The sequence below is a fragment of the Pavona decussata genome, unplaced genomic scaffold (genome assembly GCF_977016875.1).
Source record: "Pavona decussata unplaced genomic scaffold, jaPavDecu1.1 SCAFFOLD_207, whole genome shotgun sequence".
Classification (NCBI taxonomy): domain Eukaryota; kingdom Metazoa; phylum Cnidaria; class Anthozoa; order Scleractinia; family Agariciidae; genus Pavona; species Pavona decussata.
This window is the reverse complement of record NW_028145612.1, coordinates 2390918-2407500: the sequence shown is the minus strand read 5'-3', so window position 1 is coordinate 2407500 and position 16583 is coordinate 2390918. Positions and strand designations below refer to the sequence as shown.

At 38.2% G+C, this 16583-nt stretch overlaps 2 protein-coding genes across 6 annotated transcripts in view; one reads left to right on the top strand and one right to left on the bottom strand.

The window, feature by feature from the left end:
* The window catches only part of LOC146460882 (tRNA-dihydrouridine(20) synthase [NAD(P)+]-like), a 19195-nt gene extending 11625 nt beyond the window's left edge, over positions 1-7570 (bottom strand). The window contains exons 1-8 of one of the 5 annotated variants that reach the window (XM_085087653.1): positions 7379-7570; positions 5256-5316; positions 3983-4127; positions 3279-3324; positions 1557-1648; positions 964-1007; positions 791-851; positions 500-547 (exon numbers count right to left, since the gene is read on the bottom strand). In XM_085087653.1, the coding sequence (XP_084943779.1) occupies positions 500-547; positions 791-851; positions 964-1007; positions 1557-1648; positions 3279-3324; positions 3983-4111 (420 nt within the window). In that variant the 5' untranslated portion in view covers positions 4112-4127; positions 5256-5316; positions 7379-7570. Of the gene's footprint in view, positions 1-499; positions 548-790; positions 852-963; positions 1008-1556; positions 1649-3278; positions 3325-3982; positions 4128-4741; positions 4873-5244; positions 5317-7378 lie in introns of those variants that run through there. The other 4 variants (XM_085087654.1, XM_085087651.1, XM_085087655.1 and 1 more) reach the window with 4 other exon arrangements.
* Positions 7571-12346: 4776 nt separating this feature from the next.
* On the top strand, positions 12347-12805 carry LOC146460881 (uncharacterized). Its single transcript, XM_085087641.1, has one exon. It carries the CDS (start codon positions 12347-12349, stop codon positions 12803-12805), a length of 459 nt encoding a protein of 152 aa, XP_084943767.1.
* The last annotated feature ends 3778 nt before the right edge of the window (positions 12806-16583 follow it).

Below are 16583 nucleotides of genomic sequence, written 5' to 3'. Positions count from 1 at the left end.
AGTTGCCGGAGTAAGGAATTCCTTGTACAGACTGAATAGGTGCGCTCTCCTCCTTCCCCTCCCTTCCCTTATAAACCAGTGATCCTCTATTCTCTATTATTAGACCAGAGTCACACCAACTGATTATACTGTACACATGAAAGTGACATGCCTACACAGTAAACGTCTAATTATAGTGTATGACTGTGTGATACAGTGAAACTTATTGATAGCAACTACCCGCTAGAAGAACATGGCCATGCAATACCTGCCTTGAACCATCATCTCATTGGTTGCACGTCAATGTCCTACAGTAACTAGCCACTACACCAACGTACCTCAAAGTAATGGAAATAACGTACACTGGTACGATAAGGAATATTGGCAGTTCCCTCAGTGAGATGAATGAAGCTACATGTAACTTAACAGATCCTCATTCTTAACATGTCAGTATATTGATTTTTACAAGACATGTACCCTAGCATATTCTCACCATTCGATACTGTTACTCTTGTCTCACCTTTCGAACATTATCTGGTTGAGTTAGCAATGCCGCACCCATTCCACCCTGTAACCAAATTACAGCCAAATCAGATTTAATTAAAAGCATCATTCAATTACCCTACACCCCCGCAGACGATTACCAAAGACAGCTAACTGACCTTGAGCACCCATCTTTTGTAAGCAAAGTCTCACCGAGGAAACAAACATTAAGTTGACCGTGAATTTTGCAGTTTCTTAAACAACTTAATCCAAACATTATGGAGAAAGGTCAACTACCCAAATGCCAATTAAATAAAGTCATGCATACCTTGACAGAATAATCTTTGGGACAACCCATGTTTACATCAATTCCGGCCACGTCATTTTCTCTGTACATTAGAAAACAACCAATTATGTAACTATAATTATGTACAGCTCCCAATATTATACATGTACAAATTATATTTCACAAAATAATAAATACATGTACATGTAACTTACAGCATTTTTGCAGCTTTCAGAGCTCTGTCTGGGTCTGCTGTGCCCTAATAAAATTGATAACAAAACGAACAATTAAAGAAGCTAAAGGAGACATCTTTGAATGGACAGTTTAAAAGTAACATTCACTGTAGATTGCCTTATAAAAATAACTGTAAGTACAGGTATTTCTATTTTTTTTTTTTTGTTTAATTCATTGAATCTAAAGTGTTATGGGTAAAAGGGTGAGCACTTTTCATCAACTAGTTGCCCAATTTCATGCAATAATTTCAACATGGCAATAATCATAATTCAATCAGAAACATGAATTGCCGCCAAAAAAAAAACTCTCAAAGCCCAAAGTGAAACTGTTTTATTCACTCCTCAACATTGTTGACACTACACAAAATTAATAATAAATACATGTACATGACAAAGGAAAGGAAAATACAATGAAAACAAAATACAAAACTTACACTACAAAAGATGACCAAAAAGAGGGCATGGACAAGACTTACTTTAAGAGACCATGAAATGAAAAAAATAAACAAATAAATAAAATAATATAAACTACAACAAAAATATTGATCTCTAATTTGGATAGTTTTCCTGCTCACCATTTGAAAGACAACTTTTTCTTTTTCTGCATTGCAAGTCCTAAACACAACTGTACCATCAGCAAGGACAAAGTCAACTGTACCTAGGATTTCTGCAAAAAAAAAAAAATAAATAAAAAAAATAAAAAAATAAATAAATAAATAAAAGTCTCGTTCTCTTCATTAAGATTGTTTCAAAATTGCTGCTTTTATGTCCTTTTGATAAAATAAATAATAATTAAAAAAAAAATAAAATGACTAGAACACCACATCACTCTTTTGGCCAAATCCTTGGCCTGTTTTCAATCACGTTGAAAAAGCTTGCACAAATTCCTAAGAATTCTGGACAAGGAATTTCTCAAACAAACTGAAAAGAATACTCTGTAATTTATTTCCTTATCAAAAGTTCTCCTTATCTCACAGAGAATAAGAGAGTTTATCCTGGGTAAGCAGACACCTTTTCTGGCTTTTGTTTCACCTGCTAGAAAAAGGAGGCCTCAGCTCTAGTATGCTTTAAGGAGAGTCTGTTATTTAATTAATAGTAATACTAGTAATTAATACTTAGTCTAGTATCAATCAGTATTCATATTGTTGAAACATAAATTTTCTTACTTAACCTAGGAATTACAATCTTGAAATTTCCAGAGAAATAATTTTATTTGTTATTTTGCAAACAAGATTATCTATCCTTAATTTCATTACAATGTGATCTTCAGAGTCAAAACTCTGACCATGAAGTTGGCAAGAGACGGTTCGGCGCAGCACCCTATAACTTTGAAAGCGATATTAACTGAGCTAACATTGAGTCCAGCACTGTTAATTTCTTTTCATGTCAACTTCAATAATAATCGAAAGGACCCTTTAAGATTACTGTCTATCTTATACAACAATAAAATCAAAAATCACTTAATGTTGAGGGCTGCCGGCTGTAACTGTTCAACTGTTCAACGAGTGCAGAAAAAACAGTCCAAACCCTCAACTTTCGTTCACCGAGAATTTTACACAAAGGAGTACTGTACAAAGTACTCAAGTGCTTTGGAGAGTAAATATTTCTTATAGGTGCAGCGGTTAAAATAAATCTGAGCAACTGAAATGAAATCAACCAGTCCGATTTGCCTGGCGTGATTTATTTTGCATATGCCAGGACTTTCATCCCAGCTTGAATATTCTGGTAAACCAATCAGATTGCAAGACTAAACAATACAAGCGCTTGAGTTAAACAATAAGAAAAGGCCGCAAAACCAAATGGGTGAAACTGGGCCTTTAATGTTAAGGAAATGTGATGTAATATTTTTTTAAGCCTGGTGAAGGAATGAGAATGACGTATTATTCAGTAATGACAGATTAATCAGATTATTAAATTTACTAGATTATTCAGTAATCAGAAGGTCTTGGGTTCGACTCCTGATAGGAGCACTCAGAATTTATTTTTCCCGAGTTTGCATTTGTCATTACTGAACAATACATCATTCTCAATGTTTTAAATGTTTTTCATATTTTCATTTTTCTCTGTTGACATGCCTTAATATATCAGATTAAGCCAGCTAGGGTGATTTATAATAACAAAAAATGGAAAAACAACTAAACTGCTGTAAATAAAATGTGACACATGTAGTCACCAGAGAAAATCAGACCTTCAATTCAGTGCAATATAGATTTTAAAGTAGAGCAAATGACATTCACAACACCTGAGAAATTGCTAAAATTAATATACACTTTTTAAGTAGACAATTAATAACTCACCATTTTCAACTCGTGTCGTCTTGAGAATTTTAAAGTCAATTATTTCCTAAGAAAGTAAAAATTAAAACTACTCATCTGTTCTTATAACAGATTTAAAAATAATTAATAAAATTAATAATTAATTAATTGATAATAATCAATTTCACATGCAAAGTCAAGAAAGCCATCCTCATAAGAAGACAACAACTTGATCAATTCAAACAGGAATGGAATTACTGTATGACCTCCCAGAAATCTCCATTCATGCTCTTTATCAAATAAGCTACATGTACGGGTGTTTTCGATCACCAACATTATATCTGCTGATTATAGCTCTGTGATATAGAGGCAAAAGCGTCAAGTTTTTACAATAGTAAACAATGATGCCAAAAAGGTTGTTGAAAAATGTGCTAGCATATAGCTTAATTACTGTGCCTTTCAACAACAAACAGTAATCTTCAAAAAACTTCAAACAGCAACTTCATTTAAATAAATAAATAAATAAATAAATAAGTTTAGATCATTGGATTATATTGTAGTACACTGTTTGCCAGCTTCTGGCTACAGCTGTACATGTAGCTTCAAAGTCCACTGGATGGTACTTTGAGGGATGGCAAAAAGAAAGAAAAAACAATTAACAGACTAGTTTGGTTTTGAAGTTCACCATTCACAAATTTTGAAAGCCGCATTGCAATATTATCCTGCAATTTTTATTGCATTCTTACCTCTGCATACACAATATCAGCTCCATATTTAAGAGCAAGCAGTCTCATAGGTAAGGTACCAACTCGAACCATTGGTGCTAGAATTCTCTTCCCCTGATAACAAAGTACCATTTTTGTTTTCTTTTTCATCTAATGCTTTTAATTTCTGCAACAAAGAATTTACAGACACACATCTTAATTAATTAATCACAAGATAATGTATGCATGTCATATTTATTCAATTAGCTGCCCTGGGCTCTTATTTAATTTTGGGCCCATGAGAGTGGGTGCTAATTCAAGCATTGGACAACCCTCAAGCGGTGGGGGTGGGCGCTTATTAACTTTTTGGGCTTTCAGGATGGGGGCTTATTCGAAGGTGGGCAGTTAATCAAATAACTCAGTATACAGTAAATAAATACTATAGTACTGACTTGGAAATACCAAGTGTTGATTACAAATCCATATACAATAAAGTCTATGAACATTGTAGTAGTATATTACGTATGTCATTCATTTGCTATGTAATTTGATCTTTTTCCTGCTGGAATATCTTCAGTAATAATATTGACAATCCACTTGAATGTATTGGTAATTTATTATTAATATTTAAGGCTGCCTCAATCGCACACTTACAGTAGTCTGGCTGTTGGGGTTTGTAATTTACTCAACAAATGTGCACTGTAATTGGATATACATGACTGTACATAACCTTGTGTTACTGCTAAACAGAAATTAATGCTTTAATGTACATGTAACATTCCTATCAATCAAAAAACCAACCTCATTCCCAGGGTGAGAAAGAACCCTGGTTGCAGCTGGTCACGTGACTGCACAACACAAACTTCTCCCCAGTAAAGATAGACTTTAACTCTTACAATCATTTTGTTTGCAAGAACTACATGTACATGTGCATTACGATTTGACAGAGATTTCAAGCAAGTACAAAAGCAAGTGAAATGTACATGTAGCCTGCAGAACAGGCATTGGTTATTTTATTTTTATTTTTTTTTTTGTGCGTGTGCGTGTCTTTCAGGCAAGCAGAGGCAAGTGCAAGGTGAGCAATAAACAAAAAACCTGTACATTTCTTTAGTTTTTCCTTTGCCATATTTGGGAAAAACAAAGGGCTTCTCAAATAGCTTCATCAACATAACACGATGTTGCGACAGCCATTTTTTTGTTGAGAAACATCTCATGATTACATGACATCATATAACCAATTGGATAGCCATGTTTACATATGAATGCCGGAACAGCATGAACAATGGTGTGTGGACAGGCGTTACTTTTTTCGCACCCCTCCTGTCGTGCATGACTCGCGTCCCGCACTCGCCTCTTGCTTTCCTCTGGACACTCACCTGAAAAACGCAAAAAAAAAAAAAAATAAATAAATAAATAAATAAATAAATAACGCCTGTGCTGCACACTAGCAAAATGTGAAAATTTGGTGCAGTTTCATGGGGTCTACAAAAATCATACATAATAACTAGAATCTCATGAATTAATTTCAAACTGTTGAAGAAGCAGTGGGTGATAATTAATCTTACAACTTGAATGAGAGTAATTTATCTAGAACAGAACTGTTTCCAAAAAATTCTACCAGAAATATCATTTATTAAAAAGTACACCTTCTGTGCTTTTACATGGCTAACAGGCTTAATCACCAGATTAGGAACTCTAAGTTTATAAGATCCCAGAAGCTCTGAGATTCACCGATGGTGACAAACGCTGTTACGCGTTTAATCCTACAGTACGGTGCAAATGTAAGTTGACAGTCCCTCGAAGCTCGAACTTCGCGACTCGGTCCTCGATCCTCGAAACTCAAAAACTTCGAGTATCGAGGCTCGAGTCAAGTGCATCGAGTATCGAGTCGAGAGCATCGAGTTTCGAGGCAGGGAAACAAAGAACTTCTCGCGTGATTAGTTTTTCACACGTCTTATCCGAGGCCACAGTTCGTTTCTTTTTTACAGGAACCAACTCTGGGAGACAGCCAACTGTGTTAAAATTTTAGATGGAGCGATGTGCCCACGTGTGTGCTCAAGCTGGAAAGAGTTAGCTCTTCAAGCGTTTTCTCGGTTCCTTGCCAATTACAACCGAAAGTATTGTGCGTTTTTAATCAAGGAAATGCTGTTTTTGAAGTTTTGATTCTAAAGATTAAAGGACAATCAAGCATAATTATGTGCAGAGTACTACTTAGCAAGGCTAAAAGCGATCGCGCGTGTTTCCTTTTTCAGCTTGTGAAACAGTGGCCGAAAAAGTCGCGATCTTTTAGTTTCGCTTCCTTCACTGTTAAAACTGGGTTTAGTAAACAAGTAATCCAGTCATCTGTCAGAGGAGGACACGGTTACAATCAACAGTTGATAGAAAATGAAGAAAACGTGACATTGCCTTTTGAGATGATCTCGATAATATTTATGCAAATTTGTAACGCTACGCCGCAAATGTAAACATTCGTGGCGGCTTTCAAAGTCTGCTCAAAGGCAAGTGAACAGCCACGTTGAAGTTTCTCCGGTTCCTTACCAAATCTACCGTAATTGTTGTGCGTTTTTACATAAGGAAATGCTTTTTTCGAAGTTTTCATTCGAAGGATTCAAATACAATCAAGTATAATATTGCGCAGCGAGGATATTTCAGAAGCGATCGTGTTACATAATTTCCGCGAAAAAGCTGCAATCTTGTAGTTTTAAGCTCGCTTCGTTGAGTTTGAAGTTTGATTAAAAAGAATTGGTGTAGCATATGAGAAAATTTAAGCAAGTTTTAATTTCACAACAACGACGAACGGATGAGTTTTAAATAATATGCGAAAGGAAGAAACCCGCCGAAACAGATTTATCGAACACTCACTGCCGCTGATTTGAATTACTTCAACTTTCGACCAAACTAAAAAAAAGACCACATGCAAGAGCTATGGGAAAATTGCTTTTGTTCTCTCTTATTGTTTGAGGTTCGAGAAATTAATCGTTTCCTCGAAAGCTGCCATCGAGATTCTCGAAAAATTCTTCGAGCGTCTCGATACTCGATACTCGAAACTCGAGCCTCGATACTCGATTCTCGATAGCTTCGAGGGTTTCGAGTCGAGACTGTCAACTTACATTTGCACGGTACTGTAGTTCAAGAATCGTTACTCATTATTATTTAAAGTTCAACATGAAATTGGCTTGATACAATCAAAAGGATAAGTACAAGCTTAATTTGACGTGCGTGGATCAGCATTTCCTTTTCTTGATCAAAATAATTATCCTCCGCTGTGCTAAGTTATTGTATAACACATGCACATTGCCTCAATAAATAGATTCTGGTGTAAACCAACCAAAAATCAATCCCAAATTTCCTTCGTTTCTCCTTAATGGCTCTGATTATAACTCAACTAATAACGTTCTACACGTAATCTACGTAAATCATGAAACTTGGCCTGCTTACCAGTTAAAACACATAATTCAGGAGTACAACAATTATCTAGCATTCCTTCAGAAGCCGTTCTTTCTCCAGTACCAGGTATTCTTCAGTATATTCTTTCCATAAAATTAATTTGTTGGTGAAAATCACGCCGTTTTCTTAAAATGAGAAATTGCACTCGCTTGCCGCCATCTTGAATGTAATACCTTGCGGGTCGCGGGAAACTGGTATTGACTCGTGCTAGGCTCCTCTGGGATGTTTTGCGCCGGACATGCAGTTTCCAGCGTTTTCAGCAGTTTTTGCACTTTTTATCACTTATACTGAGCATGTGTCACGTCTAAGGCATGATTATCACTTAAGATTATCACGCCTGCGGGTCCAAAACTTCGATGTCACGCCTACTTACTCCTGTGTTCCATTTCTCGCGCCTGGTAGAAACGCTAGCGCAGCATTGACTGGCCCCGCCACTCCAAAAGTAATCCTGAAAAGAGTGGCTACGTGGCTAGGCAGATTCAAAGTTGTCAATACTAGCCCCTCCCCACAAGGAAAACCGTCAAAAATTAGAAGTACATGGCTGTATGACTATGCCTCGTTCTTTGTGCGAGAAGCCACGTAGCTGCGTAGCCACGTAGCCGCGTTGCCACGTAGCTGTGTAGCCCCATGGTATTCTGGGGGAGAGGAGGTGGTATTGACCACTTTGTATTTTGGAGTGGCGGGGTATTCCTTAGTTACTACAGAAACTGAAACCAATGAGAGAAAATAAAAGTTCATGTGAATGATCGATTTTCTCTGAATTATGTTATTTTATTGGGGAAAGTTACTGGAGACGAGGAAGGCCGGGAACGAGAACGTCAAAGTTGCAGGACTATTTCCGGTTCCGGCAGTGGTACCAAATTTGGTTGTGGTTCTGGAAACTTTTTGCTAGCTGGCACGTGCGATTTTCGTGTTGTAGGTTTGATCGTAATTAAATTTTAGCATTCAGTGCGTATATTCAAGAAATTAGCTTGTTAACGGCAATGGTAAGCAGCAGTTTTTTGATAATTTACAAAGGAAGCTGGCTACCAAAGGGATGTGGGGTTGGACGACACGGAAGAGGTCAGAGAAATTGACAACAACAAAATGAGGACTGTAATGGACAACTTCTTCACGATCCAAACGAGGATAGCATTGGAAAGACCGACCACATTCGCGTAAATCGATTCAAAATTGAGAAATTATTAGACTGCCGGACAAGGAGAATTTTGAAAATCCTGTCCGGCTACCGGTAGAGACAAAGCTTATACACGCGTCAAAGTTGCACTAAGGTGCGGGATTGCAGAATATCAAACAGAATATCACAATATCAATAAGTTTCTGAGATTTTGATATTATTGACAAAGCCAGGTCCTCGTCAGGGCATAGAGTAAATAGGCAAGTCAGCCACTAAGCCCAGAAAATCAGACCTCAAAGAAAAACATTTTTCTCCTTAAACTTTCGTGCATTTGTTCGAAATATCAACTGTCCGGAAGCTTCTCAACTGTCAGTTTATTGAGATATTCCGACGCGCCGCCGTTTTCAAGATCATCGACTGAATTTCGATTTCTTGCAGTACTATTACCTTCTACTGGTCTTTTACTTTTACTTTTCTCAGAGCCAAATCTAAATATTAATTTCTCATCAACAGAAAAAAAAAATGTTGTAAAGAATCTTCTGATTTAACTCTGTGAAAACTTTGTATCTTTTTGCTTGCTTTGGTTGTAAGCGCTGATTGATTCGATCGACATTAGCGGGAATTCATTTTTCGTGTCCTGTGATGTGATTGGTCACCTTTGTTTTAAGTGACCCCCTGTTATAGTAGTCGCACTGTAAGATAATTGAAATGAATCACGTAGTGAGCCACCTGACCAAGAAGTGGGACTTGGCCTTGTTAGCGGACTTTCCCGGAACTGTCTAGATTGCCATTTTAAATATAAATTTTAGGAGCGGAATAACTGTTGGCAGTCAGAACTACTATGATTATTTGATCTCTCTCGGTGTAATAGGCCTTATCACGGTTTTCGACGCCATTTTGACGAGTAGGCAAACAGGCTCGAAATAACAGTGTTTGTATGGAAATCCGATGTCAAATAATTTTCATAAAACATCGCTTCTGAAAAATTCATGAATTGGAAACTTTTGGCACTAGAAAAAGATTTTAAAGAAAACTTTGGAGGGATGTAGCTCAGTCCCAGAAAGCGTCCAGTCGTGTTTTGAACTTTCTATACATTTCCCTGTATTTTTTTTCCCGCGAGCTATTTTTAGAGCAGTTCACGGCTGGTTCGCTAACAGGCAAATGTATGGAAAGTTCAAAACACGACTGGACGCTTTTTGGCACAGCTACATCCCTCCAATTTTTTTCTTAAAATCCTTTTCCTATTGCCATAAGTTTCCAATTCATGAATTTTTCAGAAGCGATGTTTTATGAAAATTATTTGACATCGGATTCCCATACAAACACTGTTATTTCACGCCTGTTTGCCTACTCGTCAAAATGGCGTCGAAAACCGTGATAAGGCCTATAGTCTTCCGTATGCGTAAATTTGATTACGTTGATCAAACGGTGTGGTCTCCAAGTATGAATTCGGTATGAAGCAAAAAAAAAAAAAACAGTTTTGAACTGTTTCCCCAGAAATGGCCCCAGGTGAAACATGGCCCAGTTGTTTTTCTAAAAAAAAAGAATTGATTGCTTACGTCGAGTCAACGTGATCACAGAAAGTTTCCATCTTCAGTTGATCTATTTCTATAAATTAGCTCGAAACAAGTTGTCTTCTTGTTTTTGTAAAGATTGGTGTAAATTCGACGTGTTTCCAACCGAATTTGTACCAGTTGATTTTTTTAAAACTATAAACGACTTTTGCCTCTATATAACTTCAATGACAAACTATTGTTAAGACTTTTAATTTGAATGTGATTGTTGAAAGGAAACAGCTATTGTGCCAAGCACGTGTAGCACTTTTATTTAAGGCTTGGATCTTGAAAGCAATTACCAAGACAATTTATGGAAAGGGGCGCGGGCGTCCAGTCCTTCTTGTTGGATAGAAACGATTTGTTGATGGTTAATGGTTTCCCTTGCAAGCACTTTTAACTTAACTTTTCTTCCGCTTACATTGTATTAGCACCATATGATATTCGATAAACATATGCTTTGTAATTGTGATATTGCCCTCGTTGTATTATTTTGACAGAGCACCTCAAGAGCGTTAGTGAAATTCTGTGAAGAAAGACACCTCGGCAATGTTTCGTTTGTTCAACTTTATTTGCAAAACACTGGCGTGCTTTCGCGCGAGACGTTCTGCAAGGCACATTACGTAAGATTTCGTCACATTTGAAGTGTTATAGTTTGGCAGTTACGAGTTGTTAACTCTCCGTCAGTATAAATGCAATGTTGGCAAAGCTGCTGCAGTAGTTGCTGCAGTAGTTGCTTTAAGCTCAGTGAAAAATAAAGTGTTTCAAAATGATGTTGAGAGCTTAAGCTTTCCTCGAGTAAGCGCAAACTGGGAACTATATCTGTTATACCCTAGTATTAATAACAAAAGGGGCAGGAAACAAGTTCACTGACACTTAATTTTTAAGTGTTTAAACCAAATGCTAAACAATTGAAAATAAAAAAAAAAACCAAATAACAAAAACGTTGACGGGTTCATAATGATTCGTTAGTTTTGGGTTTAGATTATGGTTTGAGTTTGGGTTAGGCCTAGAGTTAAGCCTCCGTTAGGGTTAGGCCTCTGTTAGGGTTGGGCTAATAGCTTAGTGTTAGATCAGGGAGGGTAGGCCAACCCATCCACACCACACAACTGACAACATTCCTTACCTAATCCGATAGCCCATGGTACCAATTCGTTCGTGTTGACATGTGTAAACCTAATTTTACAAAGACGAAGTTATTTCCACAGTCAAGGCTGTAATTCTTCACTCTTAGAGCAATTTCGACGCTTAGAACTAACATACTAAGACGCAGACCAAGACGTAAAAGTAACTCAATGATCTACGATAAAACCACAAACACAAGCCACAGTAGCAAGATGTAGTGTTTAAAAAGTGCAGCAATCTTCATAAAAAAAGCAACGACTAAAAGAGACTTACTGGGATTAAAGACTTCAAAACACCTGGGCCCAGTTGCTCGAAGCATGGTTAGCGCTAACCCGGGTTAAATACCATAACAACCTATAGGTTTTAATACCTCTTAACCAATGGTTAGCGCTAACCATGCTTCGAGCAACTCAGCCCTGAATGTAAGAATTTACCACAACACTCAAAGTTGTAACATGTTTGTGGCATGCCTCGTTTTGGTGTCAGAGTCAGTTTATAAGTTGCTGTCTTAGGTCTGAGCAGCCATTAAAATAACAGGACACAGTGCTTCTCGACTGCGTGTTCTTGCTAAACTAAACATGGTGTCAGGAATCTAACGGACCCTAACTAGAGAGCGAAACTCACAATGCCGAAGGATGGACAAGAAGCGAGTGCAAGTGCAGGAGCGACAGACAGGATTACTCAGCTGAAACCAGGGGCACCCAACGACAGTTTTCGCTCAGATCCTTTGAAACGTTGTTTTAGGCTATCAAGAGTGCCTTTAAAGCTCTGTAGGTTCATTTTAGGACACGCTATAGTATTTCTATCTGTTCGGTCATTCTAGGGGAACTTCTGTCTTTTTGAAATTACTAGGGTATCCATGTCCATTTCCCGAAAACCTTAGGTCTTATTTCCTTTCCGAAAATCTTAGCTGACCTTTTTTCGGCGCCCGAAACGACATTTTTATCAATCCGAAAACACTTGGCCTTAAATTTCCCATATCACAAAAGCGCGAGGTGTAAATTCCCTTTAGAAAATTGAAGGGGAATAAGGGCCTTCCGAACAGATAATATACCTTAACGGTCCGTTTGGTGCCCCTGTGAAACCTCCGTCGCTCAGTTAGACTTCGATGCGACAAACTTGGGTGACAGTTGGAAAAGATGGAAGCACGAATTAGAGTTATACATGGATTTGGCAATATGCGGAAGAGACGAGGCGACGAAAGTAAAGTTATTTCTGTATCTGATCGGTAGTCAAGGAAGAGAAATTTATGATACGATGGCCCTCGAAGCTCCCGCATCGCAAAGAAGTTTATCGCAAGTGTTGGCAGCCTTCGACACGCATTGTAATCCGAAAAAGAATGAAATTGTTGAAAGGTTCAAGATTTTCTCCCGAAGTCAGGATGCGGGCGAATCGCAAGAAAAGTTCGCCACAAATTTGAAGCTGTTAGCGACGACAAGTAACTTCGGTGATCTTAAAGATTCACTGGTGACAGACCGGATTATTTGTGGAATCCAAGACAGACAGCTTCGCGAAGAGCTGCTTAAGATCCCAGATCTTGATTTACAAAGACGTCTTAGCGTTTGTAGAGCGGCTGAGTTATCGAAAACACGGACTAAATTTTGGAAGAAGGCGAGGCGGTAAATTCTTTGAAGGAGCAAATGAAGCGAGACAAGATGCCTGTAAACAAGGGGCGTGACAATTCGCACAACAAAAGGCGCGAAACTCCCGAGCAGGACGCGAAAGATTTCAGCCGTACGTAACGGAAATACAAAGATGCAAATTCTGTGGCGGGAAACACCGGGCTGCCAAGAAAAGTGGCCCGGGGTTCGGAAAGAGTTGCTCGTTTTGTGGGAGAATGAATCATTTCGCATCACAGTGCTTTACTAAAACGAAAGTAAATCACGTGGAATCAGAGAGTGAAAGCGAAGTCGATGAATATTGCCTCACGCTCAGCTCGGTGGATCAAAGTGAAGTAATTAGTGTCCATGTAGCAAGCGATCAGGAATATTCTAAAAACTTGTTTGCTACAATTAACGTTGGAACCACGCCGGTCAAGTTTCAACTGGATAGTGGCGCGGCGTGCAACTTGATTCCCTCTAAGTTTCTCGGAACTGAAGAAAAACTGACTCCCACGCGAAAATTGCTTACTATGTACAACAACACAATCATGAAACCTCTTGGAACATGCACTGTAGCAGTATCTAACCATAAGAATTCCAAAATGTATCAGGTGGAATTTGCTGTTGTAGACGATGACCAGGTGACACCGATTCTGGGAAATCCTACGATCCAGAGGATGGATTTGGTCAGGGTACAACACCAAAGTGTTATGGCTGTCAATACTGAGGTTTAGGGCAGTAGTCAATGCCCCCTGTCAAAGGACGAAGTCTTAACAAAGTACCCCAATGTGTTTCAAGGTACTGGAAACTTGCGGGGCCAGTACAAGCTTGAAATTGAAGAGAATGCTAAGGTGAGCTTTTCTCAGCCATAATAATTCCTAATATTAATGTGTTGCGTCTTTGCGTCTGAGTAATGTACGGAGAAAGAGACAAAGGGAAAAGGATCCCACTCTTGACACCAAAACGGTGACGTGGATCTTTCCCTTGTACGACACGATTAAACAAGCGACTGTATAAAACCCTTCCCGCAAACCCACACACTAAAAGACTTAGTAATACAACAAATTTAATAAATTTAGTATACATAAACGCTTAGTAAACACAATAAACGGTAACGTAAAAAAACTATTTCTTAACCTAATTAATTATCTTAAACTAAATTACTTATTTCAGTTCAGTTCCTTCCTTGTCCTTGAAGACTTCTCCAGGCACAAACAAACTGCTACTTCAACCACTCGCATAAACAAACCGTACCAACAACCGTTCGCACAAACCTCTCCTTCTTCTCTTCTGGCGCCTTCCTTTTCTCTTCTTTGCTCCTGTCTTGTTTGAGTCCTTCGCACTCACTTTTAACCTCTATGCACACGCCTTGAACTCCTGATCACTCGCCGCCGCCTACAAAAGGGGTTATGTCAGGGAAAACACGGCTGGCTCCTGTCAATGGCTCTTGACAGTGGCTTGAGCGACTTCGCCTTCGACCTTGCAATACTAACTTTCTGCTTCTTCTTACTTCTCAGTCCTTTTTCTGCTTCCAAGAATAATAACCAACATCAACAACCAACTAGATGACCTCTATTTAAATACTCTTACACAATAACGACATTACAAAGAAGATTCTAGAAAACGCTAACTGCAAAATGTACAATAAATGCTGCTTACATACAAATTCCTAAGACATTAACTACTAACTTACTAGTGACATTTTTAGACTGATAAAAGTACGACGAATTAAGACTACAAATAATTAACAATAACCCTAACGAATTTCAGATAATGAAAAGAAACGATTTAATTTCTGCATGCAAAAGGAACGCTCACATAACATAAAAACAACGAAAACATGAACAATAGGAATTTTTGTGACGCACTCACTTTCACAGGCCTTGATTTTCTGATTCTCGCAAAGTTGGGTTAATTCGGTTAAGACGCTACAACTGAATTAACTGAGCTAAACAAACATTGATTTTATTTTGACCGCAATTATCGATACTAGCGGTGAAATAACGATGTCAAATGTATCAACGTAAAAATATCACATCGACACTGAGGAAAAAATAACTTACTCGACCCAACTGGAACAGGTGCACTTAACACTTCCTGTATCTTCTGGGCCATCGACCAGTTGACAGGGTTTTTACAATGCAGCGTGGTCTTCCGTCCGTTATGTTGAGGATACTGGCACGTTTTTAGTGGCCGCCAATATTTGCCTAAATTATGTCGATGTTTAGGGCAAACAGTCATCTTCCTTATTTCAACGTTAGGTAGATGAAATATCCCCGCCCTGGCCAAAATCAATTCGTGCCCCATAACTTTGACACGTGAGAGATGACATCTTTTCAGACCGTGAGTTATATCATCCACACACTCGATCAGTGAGATCACCTCAACTTTTCCTCGTGATTCTCCACACTCTATCTTTCCATTTCCAAAAAGCGCTCAAGCTAGCTAGCTCACCATTATTCTGTCTTGCGCCACTGCAATGTATATGGTCAGCGGCTTACAACAAGACTACCACTCATCGAGCTCAGATCGATCAGACAACTTCTGAGGACCAGAAATCGTTCGTTTTCCCAAACATTTGGGTAAGATTGAACTGCTTACCGTCAGTTAAGTTCAGGATAATTTCATGGCTGAAGTCTTGGTCGATAAGTGGCGTTCTACAGCCGAGTTATACTATTAACATAACCGTACCTTGTAATGAACACTCGTACACGATGGAAATATGGCCGGTTTAGTCAAATGTCACTAATTTCATCTCTCACCTGTGGAATAGGAACTGGAGTGCGGCCAAATGTTTTAACGGATTTTCACATAGGATGGAAGGGACCTTTTACTGATGTGTAGAGAAGCCTGTGAATACGAACCACTTTTGCAATTTATTCCTCTGAACTTGGGCTAAATCGCATGTTGCGATAAGTATTCAAAGTAGATAAACTTTGTTCCCTCAGATTTATTATACTAATTAAAGCTTAAGATTGCAATTCATCACATTATTACGATAAATGGTCATCGTTTATAACTAGCGAAGGTAGAGGTATTAACGATCCGTAGTCTTCAGAACTAATAGCTGCAAGTCTTGCAAAATTCACGATCTCGCCATTGATTTTCGAGAATAGGTCGGGGTGCGAAAAGTTGGAATCAGAAAAATTAAAGAAAGTTATATTTCTCCGATCTTGTTTCACATTTGTTACCTACTTACCAAAAGAAGTCGATGAAAGTATTATCAGCGAAATCTATTTCTGGTTGAAAATTGAATATGAGGTTTTTACGGATGGTCTCTCTTAAATAACAATATGGCGATAAGATGTTTGCAGGTATATCTTCCCAGATTTACCGAAAACGAGAAATACGTGAAGAAACGCTCTTCTTTTTATTTTTATTCTGGAATACGGTCAATCAAATGCGACCTTAAATGCTCAATTGAGTGAACATAGGATGATGAGGAATGCCGGGCCTTTTTTGATACATTTTTTCCGTTTCCCAGAGGAAATCTAGAACATTTTAGCGAGCGTCCAAATAAGACGAAAGAAAAGCGCTGCTGAAATTGGGACAGGTTACTAAGGCAAGAGATTGTAAAGAAAAACACCCAACATGTGCCATGTACAATTTGCATATCGCCCGAAAGCCGCCTCATGCATGATTACACCTAGTCACTTATTTGTCGTCCCAATGTTTATATTATCTTGAAAACTTCACAATAGAGTTCTTACGTTTAACTGAAATTCAGTTAGTAATTAATTCTGCCAATTAGATAACTGCTGCTGATTTTCACAACGAACACGCGAACTTCATGGCTATAA